This window comes from Gossypium hirsutum, chromosome D11, assembly GCF_007990345.1.
Source record: "Gossypium hirsutum isolate 1008001.06 chromosome D11, Gossypium_hirsutum_v2.1, whole genome shotgun sequence".
Lineage (NCBI taxonomy): Eukaryota > Viridiplantae > Streptophyta > Magnoliopsida > Malvales > Malvaceae > Gossypium > Gossypium hirsutum.
The window spans coordinates 57771028-57795791 of record NC_053447.1 but is presented as its reverse complement, the minus strand read 5'-3'; the positions used below and the strand labels follow the sequence as shown (position 1 = coordinate 57795791).

Sequence of the window (24764 nt, the reverse complement as noted above, 5' to 3'; positions counted from 1 at the left end):
GTTATAATTTTATTTTTATTCTCTTTAGCTAAAATATGAAAAAAAATTAATTTTAAAAAAAATTACGTACCTTTAAAGGGTAAGGACCAAATTGATGAAAAATGTAAATATTGAGGCCTAAAAAAGGTTATTTTACCTTTAACAATATTAACTTTAAATAAAAAATCAAAAAAATCAGTGTCTCAAAATGAAAATATAGGAAATAAATTTTAAAATTTCAAAAAAATATAAACCAAAACCCTTTGAAGAATATTGAGGGTGTACTTCGAAAATCCAGCCAAAACCCTTTGATTTCAGTATCTTCAGTTCAGTACTGCAAGAGATTAACCCACGTATTGCTTGAGGTTGGGGAGAATAAATATCTACATGATTTGGGGTGGAGTATGTGAATATGCGTTATTCTAGAAGGGAGCAGAACCTTTTTTCTTTCTTTTTATGTTTTTTTTTTGGTAATAAATTGGAAGAAAGTTACATCAAATTAAATTGAGTGAAAAATTTATTAGTTTTGTCCCGTTGAAGGAGCTCCGAGACCTCAATCGGTGTGATATTAAAAACTTGTAGATTTGATCCCAATGTTAAACTCAACTTGACTAGACAATCGGTAACTAGATTACATTTTATAGGAATATATCTTATCCGCCATTGTCCTTCAGCTCTCATAATCCGTTGGATCCTCCTAATCATAATGATTCCTGAATCCGCCATAGCATTGTTTTACAAAACTCTAACCACTTCCAGGTTATATGTTTGAATAATGGCCCTTGTGATACCTTTGTTAAGTAGAATAAGAAGGCCATCTAAAATGCCCCATAATTCAGTCTCAAAAGCTGTACATCCTCCCAAATAATGTCTAAACCCCAAGATCCAATTTCCATACTGATCTCGCAGCACACCACTTGTCGAAGCATTCCAGTTATCTCTTGCCATTGCTCCATCAATGGATAAATTCACCCACGTTCCTTCCAAGGCAACATGTGAATCAGTAAGATGGCTAGTGTGCTGGACTCCCAAAAGGCTTAACTCATACTGCTTTGCCCAATTAAATGAAACCTTGGCAATCTCATTACCCGTCCAAGTTAAGCCTTGGAATATAAACAAATCCCTGTTTTTCCTAGTTCTCTAATAAAAAAGACCATACATGCAAGACCACGTAACCCCTCTACCAAGTACATTCACATGACAACCAAGATTAGAAGTAAACCAATCATGTATAGATCCAGAGAAGAACCTGTTATGCTGGCTGAATTGGACAACTTGTTTCTAAACTTCCTTCGCAATTGGGCAGTCCCTAAGCACGTGAAGAATATCCTTTATACCATGAAAATTTTAACGGGAAGTAAACGGAGTTAATAATTGGATCAACATTTTCAAATCTAAAAAATACAAAGATTTAATGTCTTAAAATTAAAATATAGAGATTAAATTTTAAATTTCGAAAGAGAACAGAGATCTTAGGCATATTTAAACCAATTTTTAACTTGCTCTTGATATTTCTATCAACTTCTCTATATCAATCATCATTTTGGTAGGTTTTGATCTTGAGGGTGATGAATATACGGGTTGCAGGAACTGGTAACTTACCTATTAATTATCTAGGTCTACTATTGGAAAATAAGCTACTGTAAAACAAATATGTTAGCATTGACTGGAAAATAAATAACGAATTAAGAAATCAAAAATTTATTGTGCTATGGTAAACCCACTAACTTAGAAACGAATTCGCCCTGACCGGTGTAATCCTGTAGTAGACGTTGTCCCCCAAGGTTAACATAGTGCTTTGATATTTGTACACCCGAATAAGGAAGATGAAACTCGATTAGTGTTGCTCTTCTCAGGGAAACCACGGTAGGATAAATTCTCAGGAAAGTTTAGAAGGGTCACAGTCGGTCCTCGCTTAAAACCCAAACTCCTAGACAAAATTTTTCTTTAAAGTGATTTAGGGGAAAATCAACAAAATTTATAAGGAAATCGAAAAGAAAGGAAGAGGAGGAAAGTGTTTTTTAGAGAGCATTGTGTTTTCTGTTCTGTGTGAAAAATGAGGAAATCAACTCTATATTTATGCTAGAAACGAAAGGGCAAAACGGTAAATAGGCAGGGTCAAAAGAGTAAAAAATGTAGGAACAGTTTTAAAACTGTCCCACTACTTTTGCACCCAACAACAAAAAAATATATCAGTTCTAGATTTTTTAGAATAATAAAATTGGAAAAAATAAATCTGTTTAAAGATATTATGTTCTGGAAAATAATAAAAATTTTATCCATATATAGGTGGTACGTGTTAACATTAACACAAACGGGTGGGCGGCGGCGGTGCGCGTGTGTGATAGGCCTATGGCCCAATTACTCAATGAGAACAAGAAGTAAAGCTATATAAAAACTCTTTTGATAGCTTGTACTTAACCAATGTGGTGTATACCCACTAACAACAACCTTTTGCATTACCATCAATCCCCCACTAATTCAAAGTAATTTGGAGATTTTGTAAACACGAGAAAGAGTAGAGTTTTTTAGTTAAAACGTGAAGAAGAGCAACAATGACATTAGTTGCTTAAGCACTAGTATCTTGTGGATTTGAACTAGTACATAGTGAAATAAGTGATTCTTCTCTTTAACAAGTGAACGAATCTTGAACTTGTTAAAATAGGAGTTAACTCATGACACACAACTAATCTCAGATCCAATTGATATTCCCCGATAACTCAACAAGTTTTAGCCAATGTACCTCGGGACACTCGTAAGTGCTCTAAAAAACTGCCCAAAATGTTTCTCATAGAAGTTGGCTAGTCCTACACACTTACGTAGGTGATTTTATCAAGTCTATCTCAACATAGACCACCCAAATCAGGGCTATGAAATCATTAAGAGCTTTCATTAATCTCATCCTCTCAAAATTAAGTTCAATGAATTCATCAAGTCCATCCCAATAGGACCACCCAAATTTTGGGCTATGAATTCATTAAAAGTAAAACCTCATCCTTACACATGTACATCATTCGCCATAGGGATAGGTAAAATGTATACTATGAGTCTTTCCATGGTTTCATTTGACTAGATTTAACTTAGAAACTAAGGTTTTGTTTAGTATTGCTTTTCAAAAGTGCTTTTGGGGTCAAATGCACTTTTCAAGCAAGAAGCAATACTAAACAAACAACTTTTGGAGTCAGAAGTGCTTTTAAAAAGTGCTTTTGAACTTAAGTAAAAGTAAATTTTTTTAGCTTTTGCTATTGACAAAAGTGCTTTTGGACCAAATGACAATTTTAACCCTGATAATATATTTTATATAATATTTATATTTTGTATGTAATTATTTTCCTATTAAAATTTATTATATATATAATATTATATTTTTAAATTTTTATTGGTTATATTTTATTATTTAAAATATAGTTTATATATTCGAATTAAATTTTATAAATAATTAATATTAATTTTTTTTAAAAATATTTAAAATTTATATTTCATATATTAAAATATTAACAACAAATTATAATAAATTATTTTTTATATTCTTACTTAGATATCATAATAGTAACTAATTTGAACATTATTTAAATGCATATTTATTATTTTATAACACCATGTCTAAAATAGACATTTTATTTCTCAAAAGCACTTTTTGACAACAATACTAAACACTTAAATCTTAAACCAAACTTTTCAAAAGTACTTCTCAAAATCATTTTTCCACAACACTTTTTAAAAGCACTTCTCAAAAGCAATGCTAAACTAGCCCTAAGTTGGGTATCCACCATAGATTCCTCAACCACTAGGCTTAAGACTCATCCTCCTCAACAAATCAAGAACCATTTTCCTACTTAACCATTTGGTTAGTGGATCAGCTAGATTCCTTTCAAACCTCATGTACTCCAAAGCGAGTACTCCATTCTTTATTAAATGTCTAACAGATTCATGTCTTATTCGAATGTCTTTTCTTACCATTGTAAACTTGACTCTTAACAACACAAATTGCGGATTGCAAGTCACATAATAAATATATGGGAGGTGCTGGTTTTTCCTATAAAGGAATCTCTGTAAGTAGATTCCTAAGCTACTCGGCTTTTTGTCAGCTAAGTCAAGAGTTATAAACTCTGACTCGATTATGGAGCGAGCAATACAGGTTTGTTTAGCAAACTTCTACAAAATGGCTGCTCCACCCAAAGTAAAGATATGCCCACTTGTCTCATCATTATCAATTACCCAGTTTGCATCACAATAGCCTTCAAGGACTCAGGGTACCCGAAAAATTCTAACTCCCAAGTTATAGTATCTTTAAGGTATTTAAGCAAATGCTTTAAAGCATTCCAATGCTCATTACTTGGATTATGTGTATATCTACTTAATCTATTAACCGCATAAGTAATGTCTGGTCGAGTGTAGTTCATCAAGAATATAACACTTCTAATAATCTTAACATACACTAAATGAGAAACATTATTTTCTCTGTTCTTTAGCAGATGTATGCTAGAATCATAAGTAGTTCGCACAAGGATTACATCAAAACTATTAAACTTTTTTTTAACATTTTTTCTATATAGTGAAATTGGTTTAATGAAAATTCCTTTTTTGATTTTGTAACCTTAACTCCTAGGATTACATCTACCTCTCCCAAATCAGTCATTTCAAATCTAGTAGATAAGAATTTCTTGGTTTTATTAATGGCTTATATATTAGAACTAAAAATTAATATGTCATCTACATACATACTTATGATGACACAATCAGAACCAAACATTTTAGAATACACACATGTATCTGCACCATTAACTATAAAACCAAAATTGAGAATAGTCTCATGAAATTTCTCATACCATTATTTTGGAGCTTGTTTGAGATCGTATAGAGATTTTTTAAGCCTGCAAACTTTATCTTCCATACCAGGTGCCACAAATCCTAGAGATTGCTCTATATAGATCTCCTCATGTAAATCACCATTTAAGTTGTTTTTACATCCATCTGATGTACAAGCAAATTATGAATGGAAGTTAAAGTAGATTTTTCTATTTTCGCGCCTAACAAAAAAAAATGTATCAGTTCCAGATTTCAGAATAGTAAAACTGAAAAAAGTAAAACTGTTTAAAGATATTATTTTCTGGAAAAATAATAAAACTTTTATCTAAAAAAATATACATGCAATACATATCAAAGACACATGTTAACACGAACCAAAACAGACAACTAATAGCAACATGTGCATGTGATAGGGAGAATGTACATTTGCTTGAAACAACTCCCAAGTAATTGTTTTATGTCTTTGGGCACGCATGGAACCTTTTATTATGTTGCGTCGAAAATTTGATTGTTGCGAATAACGTATCAAAGCCACTTCGTTTATTTGATCAGGATCATTAGCATCCTTGGTATTAGTATAAGTATCAGCGTTTGCCTAGTTATTAGTAAAAATCACTATGCGCTTGGATTTTCTTGAACAAATTTCATGCTCTCCTGATACATTTTCCTCGTTTTCTCCATTCTGTTCTAAATCGTCAATTAATTTGTATGACCATCGATGAACTTTTTTACTTATTTCTTTTATTCCAATAGATTTTTTTTTCTAATCGTTTGATTGTTTGATTAGTTATAACTATATTGAATAAAAAATTCAAAATTTTGACTTGATCATCGGAATCGATATTTCCCTATTCATCTTCTATCAATGTCAATAAAGAGAGTTCTTTTTCTATTGCTAATGATTTCATATTGAGTGTATCCAGTGTCCGTTAAAATTCGTGATAATCAGCAGTAAGAAGTAGATCATGAATCTTATTTATCCAAAACGGGTCCGTGTTTTTTTTATAAGTTTGATTTATGCTTAAAGGAGAACCTCATTTTTTATTCTTCTGCAGTAGGGTCCATGCAAGAAAGGATCATATAGTTTAGGCAAGTATTCTATTTTAGTTTCATTATTAGAGAAACAAGTCCTTATCTAAAGATTCGACTCTTGTTATAAACTCCTTACTAAAATTTCTTCTTTTTAGTTTATTGATAAAACTCCAATCAGTATACAATTCATCAGAAAACATTTTTTCTGGTGTGAAAAATATATATATTTTTGTATCATTTCCCCAAAAGTTGCTAAACTGGGTGGATACGTAAAACATTTTTTTTCTTTTCCATCACTTTGACATGTATAAAAAAAATATTGTGTTTCATTTTTTATAGCATTTTCAAACCAGTCATTTTTTATATATTGCAAAGGTCAATTCCATCGTTTAGAATAAAAAAGATTATTCAATGAAAGTAAGAAGTAAAACTATATAAAAAGTCTTTTGATAGCTTGTAGTTAACCAATGTATGATATACCTGTAATGGGCCAATTTCGCCCGGGTCCAAATTACAGACAAATAAAACAAATTTTAACCAGAAATAAAAAAAGGTCCAAATATAACAGTCCATTGACAAAAAATACATCAAGCCCAAACCCCAAAAAAACCTAATGGCCTGTCTAACCCAAGACCTAAATAGAAATAGAAACCCTAAATCTCTAGCCTGTCGCCGTCGCTCTTCCCACGTCAGCGCCGCACCAACTCCTTTGCCACCATCAACCACCCTGCAAGAAAGAAGAAGCAACACATGCAACAGCCAATACAACAACAGTAGAAAAAATGAAAAAAAAATAATATTGAAATTTGGCCATAAAGAACCCAAAAACAGATTGTAAAGAACTTTTTTTTCTTTTCAAAAAACAGAAAAATACAAAAGAAACGCAAAAAAGATAAAATCAGATTCTAATCTTTAAGGTGATTTTTTTGTTTTATTTATTTTTTTAATTCGGAAGCAGAAATAATAATAAATATATATATATAAAAGGAACTTTTACCTGTCGCTTGGTCTTCGTGCCATCAACGTTACGTTTTTCAGCCCGAAGGCCGTCGAATCCCTGGGACTCGGCCGAGGCCACGGCGGAGAAGCTAAGAACCGAAAGGTTTTTCATCCTTTTTGAGAGTTCTGGCTTTGGTTTAAATTTTTTCGACTTTGAATCGGGTTTTATACGAAAGGGGGGTTAAAATAGGCTTTTTAGGTGATTTTCCGGCCCCTGGAGACGATGGTCACTATCGCCGGCGACCCATGGCCTGTTCTGGGCTGTGCCCAAAGAGAATTGGAGAGTCTGAATTTTTTTAAAAAAAAAAGGTAAAACTGATTTTTTTTACTTATATAAGCATGATAAACGACGCCGTTTTGGTCGGCATTCATAAGCCCCAAAACGACGCCGTTTTGTAACCAGACCTGATCTGACCCAGTAGATCCGCGTGTCTTTTTAATGGTCTATTTATGTTTTCGGTTCTTCCGCTTTTTAATTATATTTCAATCCAGTCCTATTTCGCTTATTTTTTTTGAAATTTACCATTTAATTTTGGTTTTGTTTGATTTTAGTCCTTCATGAAACAGCGCGTTTAGGGAGTTTGGATAATTTCCCATTTAGTCCCTATTTCTTTTAGCACATTTTATTTTAACCCTTATTTTTGTTTTATTAGTTATTTTTTATTATTTACAATTTGTACTCCTTAATTTTATTCTGATTTCAATTTAATCCTCAGTTTATTTAACTTCAAAATTTTCTTACAAACTGTTTTATTTATTTATTTATGTATTTGTTTATTATTCTTTTTCTTTTCAAATATTTAAAATTTTTATTATTTTCTTTTTATCGTGCATTCTTTTATTCTTTTTATTTTTTATTGTTATTTTCTTTCTTCTTGCCTTTATTATTGTTATTATTATCCTATTATTTATTTATTAATTAATTACTTTTTATATTTTCGAAAATTAGATGGTTTATGTTTTTCTACTCGCATTATTATCGTTATTATTACTATTATTTATTTTTACTTTATTATTTAATTAATATTAGAATAGTATTGCTATTATTTGTTGTTGTGTTAATTATTATGGCATTCCTTTATTTATTATATATCATTTTTAGTATCCTACCCATATAGCCATTTCATTTTGCTTTATCAATCAACTATATCATTTCCTCATACATGTTATTATCTTTATTTTACGTACTTAGATTATTAATATAGTAATAACTATGCTATGATTAGTAACATAACTATTATTCTAAAATCGATATTATTACTACAAAATTGGTATTCTCATTATTATTATAGTTGCATTACTATCATCATTTTGTGTATTATATCACAACCTATTCATTCGTTTTTAAAAAATATATATATATGTATCTTTCTAAAAAAACAAAAACAAGGTCATCTTTGTTTTTTATAACATGTAAAATATTCAAAACCGAGGTGATATTCATTATTTTTGGAATTAGAAAAGTCGTGTTCTTAACTTACAGAATATGGCTTCTTTCTAAAATCAAGATAGTTGAATATCTACTTTAAAATAAATAAATAAATAAACGAGATTTAAGTAGTGATCAATTGACATTTATTCTCGTTTTCGAGGATTTAAGGCATTGTGTCCTAACTTACGGGACATGATCTTTTTTTTCTCACTTAACTAGAAATAAGCCCTTTTCACGAAAATTATTTTAGTTAGGTAGTGCCTTAATACAAAAAAAGGATTGTGATTTAAACTCTTTTCAAAATTTCAATTTTCAACACTGAAGACATCAAGTAATCAATTAGGTATCAATTTTGGGCGTAACCGACTCCCGAACTCATTTTCTGAATTTTTGTAGACAAAAAAAAAACATTGTTTTAATAAATCAAACCTCTTATTAAAACGGTCAAATCACGAGGTGGCCGATCACGCCTCTTAAAAATGATTCGTGACGACTCCCATTTTCATTTTAAAATAAAGAATCGATTTAAAAAAAAAAGGTTTCGAGAATACCCGCTAACAACAACCTACCTCATATGGCAATTCCAAGAAGGCTTAATGATTGGGAGCTGAGAATCAATAGAGTTAGAGAAAGGCACTATGGTGTGGAACAAGATGGTGAGAAGGTTATGTTTTGAGAAATATGGCAAAGATAGAGAGAGAATGATCGCCAACGGATGAGAATAGGAGCATTATTGTAATTATTTTTTTATCTTGTTCGCAAGTTCACCGATTATGAAAAGATAAAACAACTAAAAATTGGAATCAACAGTAATTTATAAACATTCTACTTCAATTGATTTTTAATCGGTTTTTTCGATTTCGATTCTCATTTCTTTTCGGTTCATTAATATTTCAGTTGAATATTAACATGACGCAAGTGTCTGTGTTCAGTCTCTCGTACACTCGTGCATATAACTTAGGAATATTAGGAAATCATTTCATAGCAGCATAGTTCTTTTGGCACTGCTGAATTTCATGTTACATGATTTTGGATGACCTTTGTACTTTTCCTTCTACAATGTCACCACAAATCATACATACAATCAACCTTACAAATCCAAAACATTAAGATGAAACATAGGGTTACACAAATTCAAAGTTCAAAAAAGTTCACAATTCCTATTCTCTCTCTCTCTATTTATAAGAACCATTTTAATCTACCATCTGAAATTTAGTTTGAAACCCCATATTAGGTATGTTGATGCATACTAACCCCACTTCCCCTACTCATAGTATGGACGGTGTTTTCACTAAGGGCCAGTACAGATTCTCAAATACGGCTCCATTATCGATGCAACCGATCAACAATGTACAATAGCTATCTATTTCACATTTAAGAAGCAAATCGGCTTTTGTTTTTTCGGATTTTAACAACTGGAAGGTTTGGTTTTTTTGAAGATGAAAGAAGGCATTTTCATGTATGCGCAGGGTGTGTTGAGAGTAACCTTGAATGGTTATGCTCGCCTTCGTACGTGACGATCAACATCGAAGGGTCTTCCAAACATCTCTCAACATGCTTCCTTGCTGGGCACCCTCTCACACTGCTACACTTATAGTATCCCCTGCATCATAAAAGCTTCTCCCTTAACACCATAATCATAGCAGTTGTGCACAACATACTACGGATCGTTAGTAGATAACATAGCTGAAACTAGTTGGCATTGCATCAAGGGATTGGGAGGGTTACCTAGGGTGTGGAGAACCTTTAATTGGCTTTTGGCCATATTTCCTCCATGAATATTCATCAGGGGGAATATCAGCAACTTTGTTACTAATAGCAGGCACTTTAATAGACCTTTTGATCCTGAGTTTCCTATAAAACAACACACAGATATGATAAGTAATTAGAGTGAACCAATTAACACATGGAATTTTTGACATAAGAAAACTGACCTCCTCTTTGGACAATGGCATTTACCAGAGGTACCGCATTTCATACTACCATCTTGTCCTTTACCTGAACACCTCTTTCTTGAATGTTGAGAGATATGACCAAAAAGGTGTGGCATGCCAATTAAATGGAAGGAATTCCCATCCAAGTTTGCAACACTACCATCCAGGCTCAAAGATGACACAAATGATCCAGCTGATGACATGGTTGGTGTGCAACTAGATCCATCAAATTTAAGGTTTATACCACTGTTACTCTTACCAAACACCATATCTGCATGATATTTCATTTGTTGTTGTTGAAATTGCAGCCTTTGCTGCATCTGTTGCTGCTGCTGCTGCTGATGAACAAAGCTGAAATTTTGTGATGGTTTAACTTCAAGGGGTGGTTTTTGGAACAGGTTAGAAGGGTATACTTGAAGAGGTTTTGGTGATAAAATTGTTCTACAATTGGGACTTTCTAGGAAAATTTTTTGAGGCGAAATTGATCTAAACATCTTGGATTTTCTTACCCTTGAATGAGTCAAATCATTGTTGAGAAGAGACACAACTTTTTTGAACTTAAACACAGCTTCACTAGTTTTCATCATTAAGTTGCTGTACTGAAGTTGATCCTTTGGTAAAGACAAGAGACTAAGAACTCTATTACTACTCTCAATAGCTGCCTTGTTTGCTTCTTCAACCTTCTCCATACTTAAAAACATCAAAAAACAAATCAAACCCAGATTCCTAAAAACACCTTAAAAACCAAAGGAGCAAAACGTTTCATATGTTTTAAATGATGTCAGAAAGGTGAACCAAGACCAAGCCTTGGAAATTGGGCATTTCTCAAAACTGAAAACTTTTGAAGCAAAAGTAAACAAGATTGAAATTAAAGACAACACATACGAAATACTGGCCGTTTTCATTGACAAAAAAGAGGGATAAAAAAAAAACTGGGTATGAAATAAAAACAAACAAACAAACAAAAACTTGAGAAAAAAGAAAAGCTCAAATTAACCTTGATAAAATTTGAAGATACAGAGAGAAAGAGAAAGTCCTAGATTTTATCCCATTAATTGAAAGGCGTGAAAGGGGACTTTTACTTTGTTTAAGAGACTTGTTAAAATCGCCCCTAAAGAAAACAAAGCTCCTCTTTTTTCTTTAACTAAAAAAAAGGAAAAATTTGCAGAAAAAAACAAACAAACAAAAAAAAAAAACCCAAGTGTTTCTGTGGATGTTCAGAGGCAAAAGATAAAGTAAAAAGAACTCAAGTCTCCGTCGAAGATCCTCATTTGGGTCCCAATAAATGCTCTTTTTTTTCCCCTCATATATTATTTTTATTAATAAAATCCAAAATAAATAAATGTTATTTTTTCAGAAATTGAGAAAAAAAAGCATTTCTTTTGATTTTGCAGTGATATTATACTAAAATGAATCGTGTTAGTAAAGAAAGAGAGATTTTGTGTAAAAAATAGAAAAAATAAAGGAAATGTGGGGAGTGAAAAATGGGGTCCTGGAGTGGAGAGGGGCAAGCGATATTAAAATGACACGTGTATAAGGAATGTTGACTAGGCAGGAATTATTGTCTGGTAGTGCGTAATGTGGGATCCATTATGAAGACCTAGTTGACTGACAGAGATTCTCTCTGTCTTTGCTTTTGTTGGATTTATTAGGATTGGCATTTGAATGTATTACGAAGGTATTAGCCTGGAATATCTGGGTAAATGTTTAGCTGTAGAAATAAAATTATAAAATTCCGTATGAAACATATTTTTACTATGGGAATGACATTGACAGACATCCACCCCACCATCATTTCCTCAAAAAGTTGAGATATATAATTTCTATGGATTGACATCATAATTTTCACCAATTAAATTTCATTTAGTTGGAAGCCTAGACACCCTCTAATGATATCCCACTAAGCAAAGACAAAAAGAGGATGATAACCCCATTTTTTTAAGTTGAAAGCAAACTCCCTAAAGTAACGAAAATTTGAATATATGTACAAAATATCTAACATCATAAATAATAACATATTCAGTGAACAAACTCCCAGGTTCACATGACAAACATTATCTTGTTTGGAAGTCATCAAATTTGTTGACATATATGCATTGATAAGGGTTGGGTCATATCAAATTCGGATCCCACTATTTGATATTTGTCAAATGCAATACACACAAAACTAATCACTATGAATTGATGCACTTTTGCAAAATCATTGCAAGTGCAAATCTCAGCAACAATACCTCTCTTGTCACTCCATCTTCATGTTCACCTTGTATGCTCGTCTCCTCCTTAAATGAGAATTGTCCATGCGATTCTCTCCTTTCTTCTGCACCAACCAAGGTAAATCAGATAAGGATAGGTAAATGTGGGTCTTTTTCACCTTATATCTCTCTATCCTTGATCCCGATCTAAAAGTATCCCATTTTGAGAACTTTTATATACTCCTTTTGCCTCCTTAATCACTCAATTGGATTGGGATTCACTCCTTCTTATAGGACTTTATTTCTATGAATCCAAATTTTACACAAGGTGATTGTAAAGTAATCAGATCATCCATCAAGAAAAACAATCTTCTTGGGTTATAGCCATGAAGTTATGCTATGGTTACTTGTGCAGAAACCGTATTTTGAAAAGAACATTTTGTATTCATGGATCGATCCTGTTTTGAATCACAGTTTTGCATGGTGGAACTTCATTTAGAATCTTCCAGAGAAACATAATTACCTTGTATGGTAATTTTAGTTTCCATACAAGCTGCCATATTTTCTTCGGGATTGTTGAACTAGGCATGTTTGTACTCCTTACCTGTAGATTAGTTAGTTCTCGAAAATAAGCAGTTTGACTAAAAAATATCCATTGTGAGTATGTTTCCATCTTAGCTTCGTAGGTCCTTCGGAAATGATCTTTATATCCCACCATCTTTGCACATCCATGTTAGATATCTCATTTCTAATTATTCCTTGGCTAGGTGTCTCTGTCTGATTCATTTCTTTCCATTTGTTAACATTGTGCCATGTGATGTTATTCCTGCTAACCTCTTTCCTCTTCAATATGATTTTCCACTTCTAAGAATCTTCCCATTGTTCCTGTCTTTCGAGGAAGTTTTCAGTTGCACAGTATTTCTTGACCAAGGTTTCTTTTAAGAGCCAACTTTGATTGTTTGTTGTTCTCCATGCTATTTTGGTTTGGCCAGCAGGGCTTTGTTGAAGTTTTGCATCCTTTCTTATACCAAGGCCCCTTGGATTCTTGCTTAGGCAAAGATGGTCCTAGTTTAAATAGTGAAATTTCCTTGTGTTCTCTTCTTCTCCCCACCAAAATTCTTGTGTTACCCGATCCATCTTATTGCAAATGTTTTTTAGGGCTTAAAAAAAGAAGAAGAGAATTGGTAAATAGGTAAGCTTTCTATTTAAGATTTCATTAGAGTCCGTTTACCTCCTTGGCTGAGTAGCTTGGGTTAGAAAATTGGGTGCCAATCTTTTTTATCGCAGGTTCTGATTTGTTGTAATTTATACTCAATCTTAAAAAGGAGCAAGATTCATCTGGTATGTTTTTAGCTACATGGCATGATTCCTATTAACTCTGAAAAAAAAATATCATTTGCAAAGAGTACTTCTTTTCATGTTCTAATTTACTAATCGTTAAGGCAAGCATAAAATAAATAGGTAATATAATGACTAAAAAATCACTGATGTCGAAAAATCACGGAGTTGATACAATAGAATTTTAAAGTTTAGCCCTTCAATTTTATCTATTAATTATTTAATTTAAGTACAAGGACTAAATTATAAAAGTCTTATCGCTATAAATTTTTAATTGATCAAATACCTAAAAACTTAAATTGCAATTACCCAAACGTCACAATGAAAAGTAAACTGATTTCTAATATATATTAGTGGATGTCGGTGGATTAAAGCATTAAAATGTGATTATTAACTTAATAATTAAGATTAACTAAATAAAGAAAATTATAAATTATGGTATAAAAACCATGTTCGGTGGGAAGAAAGAGAGAGTTCTCTTCTTCTTCATCCTTCAAACCGATTTCCATGAAAGAAATATGAAGCTTCAAGGATTCAACTTTCGGTTATTACAATTAAGTCATTTTTTTTTGTAATTTTTTTGTTTTTGAGGTCATGGGAGTTTGATTTAGTTAGTCCATGTACTAATTTGCAAAACTGTTAAAGTTTTTGAAAGTTCCCATTTTTGATTTCTTGAAGAAATTGGTGTTAAATTGATATATTTTAAGCTTAAATGTGAAAAAAGACTATATTGTAAAGTTTAATTGTTAGTTTTGTCAATAAGAACAAAATTGAATAAAATATAAAATTAACAGTAGAAATAATAAATAGGAGGTCTCTAATGAGTAATTATGAAATTGGTTTTAATCTGAGAGTCTAAATTGAAAGTTATGTTTGTTCCGCTTTTAGGGACTAAATTGAATACTTTATAAAATGTGTGAGATTTAGTATTTAATTCTGATTTGGCTGGAAATTTTATACTGTATTATTATTGAATTATTATTCATAGCTAAAGACAACGCAAGATCTTCAAAAAAGAAAGAAAATGCGAGAGCCGACGACGAGTGACACAAGTTTTCAGTTTGTATCTTTATGACCCGAGATCAATCTAGTTACTGTATATTCATGATGTATTACATTATATAATATTGAAATAAGTTACTAACGATTATTGTGTTGAAATACTTTGGTTGAAATTGAATACCGAGACATGAACTGTTGGAATATTTTTAAATATTTATAGTGTTCCAATAACTATAAATGAATGGGTGTAATTAATTAAAAGTTATATTATTTGATTTTTTGAAAAAGAATTATAACTATTTAAATAATATTATTTGAATAGTTATAATATTAAATGAATAATTATGTGTTTATTTTAAATACATTATTATCCTGAAAGACACCTATTGAAAGATGTCTCTATGAAGAGACATGAAAATTCCTATAAATAGGAATGAGATTTCATTTGGAAATCACACCAACAAATTCTAATATTCTTTCTTTCCTTCATTTTCTAATATTATTAGATTATTCTATAAAGTATTACTGTAGAAATCCTTTGTAGAAATTGAGTTTCTTGTTATACATTGCTTAGTGCGTAGTGGACTATTCTCGTTAGTGCAAAACGCAAATAGTCATTGGCTTCATTGTATCATCGAGGTTAATTTGCTTGTAACTCATTTGTACACCGAAGATAGGTAGGGGCGAATATAACCTTAAAGATAGTGGCTTGATACATGCCTTGGAGCCTTATCCTATTTCTTATTTTTTTGTTCGAGTTCTGTTTGTATGTTCGATATTTTCCTCACCGAAGATTTTTACTAACAATTTTAAGGTTATATTTCATGATGACTACCACAATACATGAAAGTGGAACACTAAGGGAGTTGGCTTTGAATTTTGTCAAACTTGATCAGTTTGATGGTGACAATTTTCGACGATGGCAGAAAAAAATGCACTTCTTATTATCAACTTTTAAGATTACTTATGTTTTGGATACTTCAAGACCTGAAGACAATGAAAACGAATCTGTTGTTGCAACTCGAGAGAGACAAAAATAGGACAATGTTGATTACATGTGCATGGGCCACATATTGAATGGTTTATCTGATGGTTTGTTCGACACCTACCAAAACGAGGTCACCGTTAAAGAGTTATAGGACAAATTTGAGACAAGATACATGACCGAAGATGTTACAAGTAAGAAATTTCTTGTCAGTCATTTCAATAATTATCAAATAGTTGCTGGTTGTTCTATTATGGAATAATTCCGTGATATTGAAAAGATGCTGAATCAATTCAAGCAATATGATATGTCACCGTTAAAGAGTTATGGGACAAATTGGAGACAAGATACATGACCAAAGATGTTACAAGTAAGAAATTTCTTGTCAGCCATTTCAATAATTATCAAATGGTTGCTGGTCGTTCTGTTATGGAACAATTTCGTGATATTGAAAAGATGCTGAATCAATTCAAGCAATATGATATAAAAATGGATGAAATGATTGTTGTATCCTCCATAATAGACAAACTTCCTCTATTTTGGAAAGACTTTAAAAGAAGTCTAAAATATAAGAAAGAGCAAATACCTTTTGAGGCTTTGGCAAATCATATTCGTATTGAAGAAGAATATCGAAAGCAAGATCAGAACCTAAATTCTGAAAATGCCAAAGTGCATGTTATGGAGGAAGTACAGACTACTAAACCATTCAAGAGAAAGTTCAAACAAACTAATAGAGCACCTAAGTTCAAAAAGAAATAAAAGGGCTCATGCTATCATTGTGGTAAGCTGGGACATTTCAAGAATGAATGTCAATTTTTAAAGAAGAAATCATCTTCTAAGGCTGATAATAACGAAAAGTTTGTTGCAATGATACCTGAAATTAATATGGCACAAGATGGTAATACATGGTGGATTGATACCGGAGTAACCAACCATGTGTGCAAAGACAAAAACATGTTCGCAAAGTTCACACAATGTGAAAATGTCAATGTCTTGTACATGGGAAATTCTTCCACCGCAATAATCAAAGGCAAAGGGTCTGTTGAACTACAATTCACTTCTAGAAAGGTTTTAACCTTAAATGATGTATATTATGTACTGGAAGTTAGGAAGAATTTAGTGTCTGGAAGTCTATTGAATAAGTTTGGTTTCAAACTTGTTTTTGAGGCAAATAAGTTTATTTTGTCTAAGGGAGGAATTTTTGTAGGGAAAGGGTATATGTATGAGAGTATATTCAAACTCAATATTATTAATAAGAATAAAAATACTATTTCTGCTTATATGATTGAATCTTTTTGTTTATGGCATTATAGGTTAGGTCATTTGAATTATAGAAAATTGAATGACATGTATAAGTTAGATTTAATTCCTGTTTTTAATAATAATATTGAAAAATGCAATACATGTATGTTGACTAAAATTACAAAAAAACTTTTTCCCTAAAGGTTAAAAGGAAAACAAAATTACTTGATTTGATACATAGTGATTTATATGACATGCATAATACTCTTACATTAGGTGGAAAGAAATATTTTGTTACTTTTATTGATGATTGTTCTAGATATTGTTATGTATATTTATTGCATTCAAAATATGAAGCGCTAGATAAATTTAAAGTTTATAAATCTGAAGTTGAACTTCAGCGTTAATCATTTATCAAGTGCTTAAGATCGGATAGAGGTGGAGAATATTATAATCCAAGTTATTTTGAATCCATTGGAATTATCCATCAAGTTTCAGCTCTTTACACAACACAACAAAATGGTGTTGTTGAAAGGAAAAATAGAGTCTTACCTGAAATGGTAAATTCAATGTTATCATATTCAGGTCTTGGACAAGGTTTTTGGGGAGAAGCTATTCTAAAAACTTGTCATATATTAAATAGAGTTCCTAATAAGGAAACTAAAATAACCCCTATGAAGAATAGAAGAAAAGGAAACCAAACCTTAATTATTTGAAGGTTTGGGGTTGTAGAGCTATTGTTAAAGTTCCAACACCTAAACGTAAAAAGTTAGGTGAAAGAGGAATTGAATGCATATTTATAGGATATGCATATAATAGCAAGGCATATAGGTTCATGGTAATTGAACCAAATGATTCAATTTCAATTAATACTGTTATTAAATCAAGAGATGCTATTTTTGATGAAAATATATTTAATTCTATATCAAGACAATTACAACCACAATAATTGATTCATTCTTCAAATGAGAATGAGATTCCATTAGAATAAATTGATAATAATGATGAATCTTGTCAAGAATTAATAAGAAGTAAGATGATTAAAAAGGTCAAAGTTTTTGGACCAGACTTCATTATGTTTCTTGTAGAAGGAAAATGTGAAAATATATGCAATAAGATACCTTATTATCATAATACGGAATCTGATCCTATAACATTTGAAGAGGCAATAAAATCTCAAGACTTTGCTTTTTGAAAAGAAGCAATAAATGATGAGATAGATTCAATAATGGGAAATCAAACTTGGATCTTAGTTGATCTTCCACCAGGTTCCAAACCAATAGGTTGTAAATGGATCTTTAAAAAGAAAATGAAGGTCGATGAAACCATTGATAAATTTAAAACAAGGTTGGTAGCCAAATGTTTTACACAAAAACAAGGTATTGATTACTTTGATACCTATGCTCTAGTAGCAAGAATTGCTACAATTAGACTCTTAATATCACTTATCTCTATATGTAATTTGGTTGTTCACCAAACGGATGTTAAAACTGCATTTTTAAATGGTGAATTGGAAGAGGAAGTGTACATGGAACAACCAGAAGGATTTTGTTGTTCCAAGACAAGAGCATAAGGTATGTAAGCTTGTTAAATCTTTATATGGATTTAAACAAGCACCAAAGTAATGACACCAAAAGTTTGACAAGGTTGTTTTAGCTAATGGCTATAAAATAAATGAATCCGATAAGGGCATATATAACAAATTTGAAAATAGAAAAGGTGTCATAATTTTCTTATATGTAGATGACATGCTCATTTTTGGCACGAATTTGGAACAAATAGAAAACACAAAGAAATTCTTGTCAAACAACTTTGCTTTGAAGGATATAGGTGTAGCAAATGTTATTCTTGGGATTAAAATAACCCGAGATGAAAGCACTATAGCCTTGTCACAATCACATTACATTGAAAATGTGCTTAAAAAGTTTGATCTTTTGAATTATATACCAACATCTACACCCATGGATCCTCAAATAAAATTAGTCTAATGCTGGTAGTAAAATTGATCAAATGAAATATGCAAGTCTAATTGGTTGTCTTATGTACATAATGAATTGTACAAGACCAAATATTGCATATGTTGTTGGGAAATTAAGTAGGTACATAAGTAATCCAAGTAGTTTGAATTGACAAGCTTTGAATAGGGTATTTAGGTACTTAAAGAAAACTATTAACTATGGATTGTGTTATAATAGATATCCTCCAGTTTTAGAAAGGTATTCGGATGCTAGTTGGATTACAAGTTTGGAAGATTATGCATCTACTAGTGGATGGATCTTCATTCTTGGTGGAGGAGCCATTTCTTGGGGTTCCAAGAAACAAACATGTATTACTAATTCCATCATTTACTCGCGACATCTAAAGAAGTAGAATGGTTAAGAAATTTGCTTTATGATGTACCTTTATGGCCTAAGCCAATTTCACCTATTTCTATCCGTTTTGATAGTGAGGCTACTCTAGCAAAGGCATATAGCCAAGTATATAATCCAAAGTCTAGACATATTGGATTAAGACATAGTGATGTCCGACAATTAATCTCTATGAAGTGATCACTATTAATTATGCGAGGTCAAGTGAAAATTTGGTGGGTCTTTTGACAAAAAGTCTTGCTAGAGATGTAGTAAAAAGGACCTCAAAAGGTATGGGACTCAAGCCCATTAATTAGCATCACCCATGATGGAAACTCAACTTAACGCTTGGTATAACGTCAAGTCTTGAGTTCAATGAGACAAAGTACATCATTAGTATGTGATTGCTAGCACTATAAATAAATCCATCCTAAGATTAAAGTGTTAGGTACCCGTAATGATAAGGGAATGATGAGTAATGTACTCTTAATGGACCCATAACATAAATATGTTAGAGTGTTATAATTACGGGAACACTCTTGATGGGATCTACCTATGTGAGTGGAAGTGTGACCACTTCTAGGAGCTCAAGGGTTTGGCTCTAACAGCACTCATGAAAATAGGACATAGACACATGGCCATAACAGTGTCCCTAGATACTATGCATTGACCGATGTTGAAATTATTGTGTGAGGTGTGTTCGGTTAATCAAATGGAATAGTTGGTTCAAAGCTTAGTCTACTATGCAATTTCGATTAACTTTAACATGTTTTCACTAAGTGAAGGTTCAATCATAAAGTACCTTCATTTATGCAAATTTATTTCCAAGAATATGTAAATCTAAAATATTTTGAAAATGGGGGGAGATTGTTGGAACATTTTCAAATATTTATAGTGTTCCAATAACTATAAATGAATGGGTATAATTAATCAAAAGTTATATTATTTGATTTTTTGAAAAAGAATTATAACTATTTAAATAATATTATTTGAATAGTTATAATATTAAATGAATAATTATGTGTTTACATTATTATTCAGAAAGATACTTATTGAAAGATGTCTCTATGAAGAGACATGAAAATTCCTATAAATAGGAATGAGATTTCATTTGGAAATCACACAAAAAAATTCTAATATTCTTTCTTTCTTTCCTTCATTTTCTAATATTATTAGATTATTCTCTAAAATATTACTGCAGAAATCCTTTGTAGAAATTGAGTTTCTTGTTATAAATTGCTTAGTGCGCAGTGGACTATTCTTGTCAGTGCAAAACGCAAATAGTCATTGGCTTTATTGTATCATCGAGGTTAATTTTCTTGGAACTCATTTGCACAGCGAAGATAGGTGGGGGCGAATATAACCTTAAAGATAGTGGCTTGATACACGCATTGGAGCCTTATCCTATTTCTTATTTTTCTGTTCGAGTTCCGATCGCGTGTTCGAGATTTTCCTCACTAGAGATTTGTACTAACGTGAACTAAATTGAATAGAATGGAAAGTTGTATGACTTAATTGATATAGGAAATTGGTATGAATTGAACTCAATTATGTTATATTATATGGTGAATTGATGTTGAATTGAGAATGATGGGATATGAATTGAATTATGTGACGAAATTGGAAATTGGTTAATCTATTAAATGTACAGATCTATACTTTGGTTTAGTCGATGATGCACTTACGTGCGAGTATAATTAGTTCGGTACATTCGATGATGCATTTACGTTCTAGTATGATTGTTTCTGTTTATCCGATGATGCACTATGCGTGCTAATATAATTGATTCGGCTTGTTCAGTGATGCACTATGTGTACCAGTATACATTCTTCAATTTATTCGATGATGCACTATGCATGCCAGTACACTTTATTCGGTTTATTCGATGATGTACTGTGGTTCCAATTTGAGATGCTGATTGACTAATCTGAGTATCTGTCGTGAAGATCGATATCTTCTTGACTTTCACATAGCTTACCATCTTCATCCATAACTGTATGTATCGTATTCCTAATTCTTCTTTTGTCTGCTATAAAATGAAAAATACCCGGTATTCCTTTCTCTTTTAGTGGTCCAGTTTTTTATTGGTTTTTGAAGCCATAGTATATGCTATTCCTCCAAATCCTTCTCCAACTCTGATCTTATAAATCTTTCCTCTTCAATAGATTTGAGATCCATAATATTTAACTCTTTTTTCCCAATTGCTATAACATTTCTATTAACTTGTTTTTCTTTTTATGTATGTTTCCAAATAGTGATGGAGCTAGAAAATTTTTTTGGGTGCCGAAATTAAATTTTATATTTTTATGATAGTAAAAATGTAATTTTATTATTTTAATAGCCTATATCTTTATAATTATTAAAGGGTTAAATATAATTTTTATCATTTGGAAGGGCCTATTACTAATTTAAAATTTTATAAATTATAAAAGACCTAAATTAAAAATTTACCATTTTAAAAGTGTCCATGGCCCCTAGATCTATTAGTGGCTCCACCACTGTTTTCAAAGCTTACCTTGTTTCGTTCCTTTAGTTTATCCTAAGTGACTTTTAGCTTGGAAAAAAGTTTGTACGTCGGGAATCCATCGACTTTAACTATATCCTTGCATTGAAGTTCCCACGATAGATATTACATATTTAAAAAAAATTAAAATGTGCATCTTTTAAGACATGGTTTGGTACGATGGAATTATCACTTTTCAATGTGTTTCATTAGTCGGAATGAATGTAACATTTCTTTAGAAGTTGTTTCCACAAGTTTTAGAAAGTGATTTCTTTCATAATTTATAGGAGAGTTACTTTCTCATCAAAAAAATACTAGGACAAATTAGCCTTTCTTTTATTGTTTTTAAGGTATTAATTTACTGATAAAAGAAAACATAATTATTGCTTGTTCGTTTGTGCTCTAGAAGTTATTCGTTTTGATATCTAAGATAATGTATCTCCTCAATCGGACTTGATAGATAATATAATAGCCTTTCAATTGATTTGCTCAATTTCGATTAGACTATGGACTATTTAGATTATCTACTAATGTAAGTTGTCTTCTCGCATTATGATCCGACCACAAAATGCAGCTTAATATTAATTATACATTAGATAATCAATGAGACAATATTTGCTTACAGGTTGCTTTGTGGACGAAAATTGTTGAGGATAATTACAAACAATACTAATGAGTAATGGAATTTTATTTAAATCAATTTGTTCGAAAAATTACAAGTACAAAATAAAAAATACACTACACTTAGCGCTTTAGATCCTATCATCTCCATCATTCAATCAAGGCAAATAGAAATGGCAGAATGCAAGTGGCTCTCCCAATTTGGCTTGCGTGATATAGAAACCGATGTCTTTTAACTAAGGAATGATTCTCATGTCATGCGAACCTATACTCATATTGTTGTAAAGCCAAGCCACAAGAAAATACTCCAACACCATTTCATCTTAAGCAACATGTCCTTCAAATCTCAATAATTTGGTAGCCATTACAGTATGACTGGAAATTGTACTTTGGAGGTACTTAGCTATGTAATGTTTAGGGTAAAACGTCGAAGACGATTTATTTTGGTTTGCTGTGGAAACTAAAAAATTTGACTGCTTATTTATAGGTTTTAAAATCATAGTTTTGTTAAAGCTTTTAAGTGAAATTTGACACCCATAAATGTTGATTTTAATATATATCCTTGTTAAAGTTTAATTAGATTACATTATCCTTTAAAAAAATTATGTTCACAACTTGACACTTAGAGATGTCGAGTTTAGCATTTAGGTTTATCCACAATCACTTTAGATTTAAATTAAAATGTTGCCTTTTAATTTTCAAATATTATAGCATGAACTTAACCAGTACGGTTGTTGAGGTACAATAATAATATCATAATAATTACCCTAATTTCAATGAGAAATTTAAAAACCTTAACATGAAATTTGAACTCAACACTCGTAAATATCAAAATACCAGTAAAACATCGTATTTTAAAAATTAAATTTCCCAAAAACATTTTAATAAATAACATTAAAGTGCCTAATATACAAGTAAAGAAATACCAACATAGGCATGCACGCAACTTTAACTTTGGGGATTGTCTTGATGATTAATTTTGAAAAGAGGTCGTGCAAGCAATAACGAATATTGTTTGATTAATTCAATGGATTGAAATCGATAAGACTTGAAATCGCCAAGATTAGGGATATTTTTGAGAAATAACCCAAATAAATTAATTATTTATGAAAATAACTCACTTATAAAATTATGTAAAAAAATGACCCATTTTAAATAGTGAATTTCAGTGTTGTCGTTGTCATTGGTGGTACAACCCGTCATAATGGGCAAACCATTGGCTGATTTAAAAAAAAAATTGGATGCTGTTGTTGCCATCGGCGGCACTGGACTGAAGTGTGATTAAATAAAACGTTCAGAGGCCTGATGAAGTGATTACCCTTTTTAGATTGGATGAAAAAATGGGTGTCGCCATCATTACTAGCGGCTCCCAATTAAATGCTTTTAAACTTTTGCATGTTAAATCTGTCATATTTTAAAATTAAATTTAAATAGCACTTAAAAAATATAAGAATAACAAAAATAAACTCTTTTTATTTTTTATTTTTTTAAAAATAATAAACTTAAAAAATATATATATAATTCTTATTCAAATTACTCAAATTTAAAACTTGAGGAAAAATTTTTAGGGATATACTTGAGTAATTTGATCAAAAGTTTAAAAGCATTTAATTGGGGGCCGCTAGTAATTATGGCGACACCCATTTTTTCATTCAATCTAAAAAGCGTAATTGCTTCATTAGGTCTCTAAACATTTTATATAATCATACTTTAATTCGGTGCTATCAATGCCAATGATGACACTCAATTTTTTTTTTCAAAACTAGCCAATGATTAACCCATTATGAAGAGTGGTGCCTTCAATGACAATAGCGACACCAAGATTTATTATTTAAAATGTGTTATTTTCGTATATAATTTTGCAAGTGTGTTATTTTCATAAATAATTAATTTATTTGGTTATTTCTGGAAAAAAAAAACCCAAGGTTAGTGATCGATATATATTAAATATGAAAACAACCCGTTTAAAACGGGTAAAAGAGGAGCTCAGGTTCGCAAATTCTAATCGTTGGATCAGATAGAGTGATGGACCCTAGCCAACACAAGAGCGCATTTCGCTTCATTGCTCCAAACATTTGCACCAGCCGGGAATCGAACCCGGGTCTGTACCGTGGCAGGGTACTATTCTACCACTAGACCACTGGTGCTTGTTAAACTTTTTCTTTCATTTACATTTAGTAGCAGATCAAATACTATTCATCTTTTCTACTCGAAAAAAGGTTGTCTAAGATTTCACCTTAAATATTAATATATATTATTAATTATTTATAGAATGGTCCATTCTCTATTACTTATTGAGTTTTTTTTTGTTTTTTTTTTGCATAATAAACTTTTTAGTCTTTTAATTT

The 24764-nt window shown here is 31.3% G+C and overlaps 1 protein-coding gene, 1 long non-coding RNA gene and 2 other non-coding genes across 5 annotated transcripts; all 4 read right to left on the bottom strand.

Annotated features, from left to right (window-relative positions):
* Positions 1-377: 377 nt before the first annotated feature.
* On the bottom strand, positions 378-2008 carry LOC121223331 (uncharacterized). 2 transcript variants are annotated; one of them, XR_005920669.1, is made up of 4 exons: positions 1708-2008; positions 1582-1619; positions 1229-1308; positions 378-959 (listed from the first exon to the last, which is right to left on the bottom strand). It is a non-coding gene; the product is annotated as an uncharacterized lncRNA (long non-coding RNA). The 2 variants fall into 2 exon arrangements; XR_005920670.1 differs by lacking the exon at positions 1582-1619.
* Positions 2009-9693: 7685 nt separating this feature from the next.
* Positions 9694-10886, bottom strand: LOC107926757 (probable WRKY transcription factor 74). The gene is given in 3 exon segments (NM_001327266.1): positions 9694-9854; positions 9980-10105; positions 10186-10886. Coding segments are annotated over 3 exon segments (975 nt in total). The 3' UTR covers positions 9694-9706.
* Positions 10887-24398: 13512 nt separating this feature from the next.
* Positions 24399-24484, bottom strand: LOC121224021 (small nucleolar RNA snoR114). Its single transcript, XR_005921484.1, has one exon. It is a non-coding gene; the product is annotated as a small nucleolar RNA snoR114 (small nucleolar RNA).
* Positions 24485-24492: 8 nt separating this feature from the next.
* Positions 24493-24563, bottom strand: TRNAG-GCC (transfer RNA glycine (anticodon GCC)). Its single transcript has one exon. It is a non-coding gene; the product is annotated as a tRNA-Gly (tRNA).
* Positions 24564-24764: the final 201 nt, after the last annotated feature.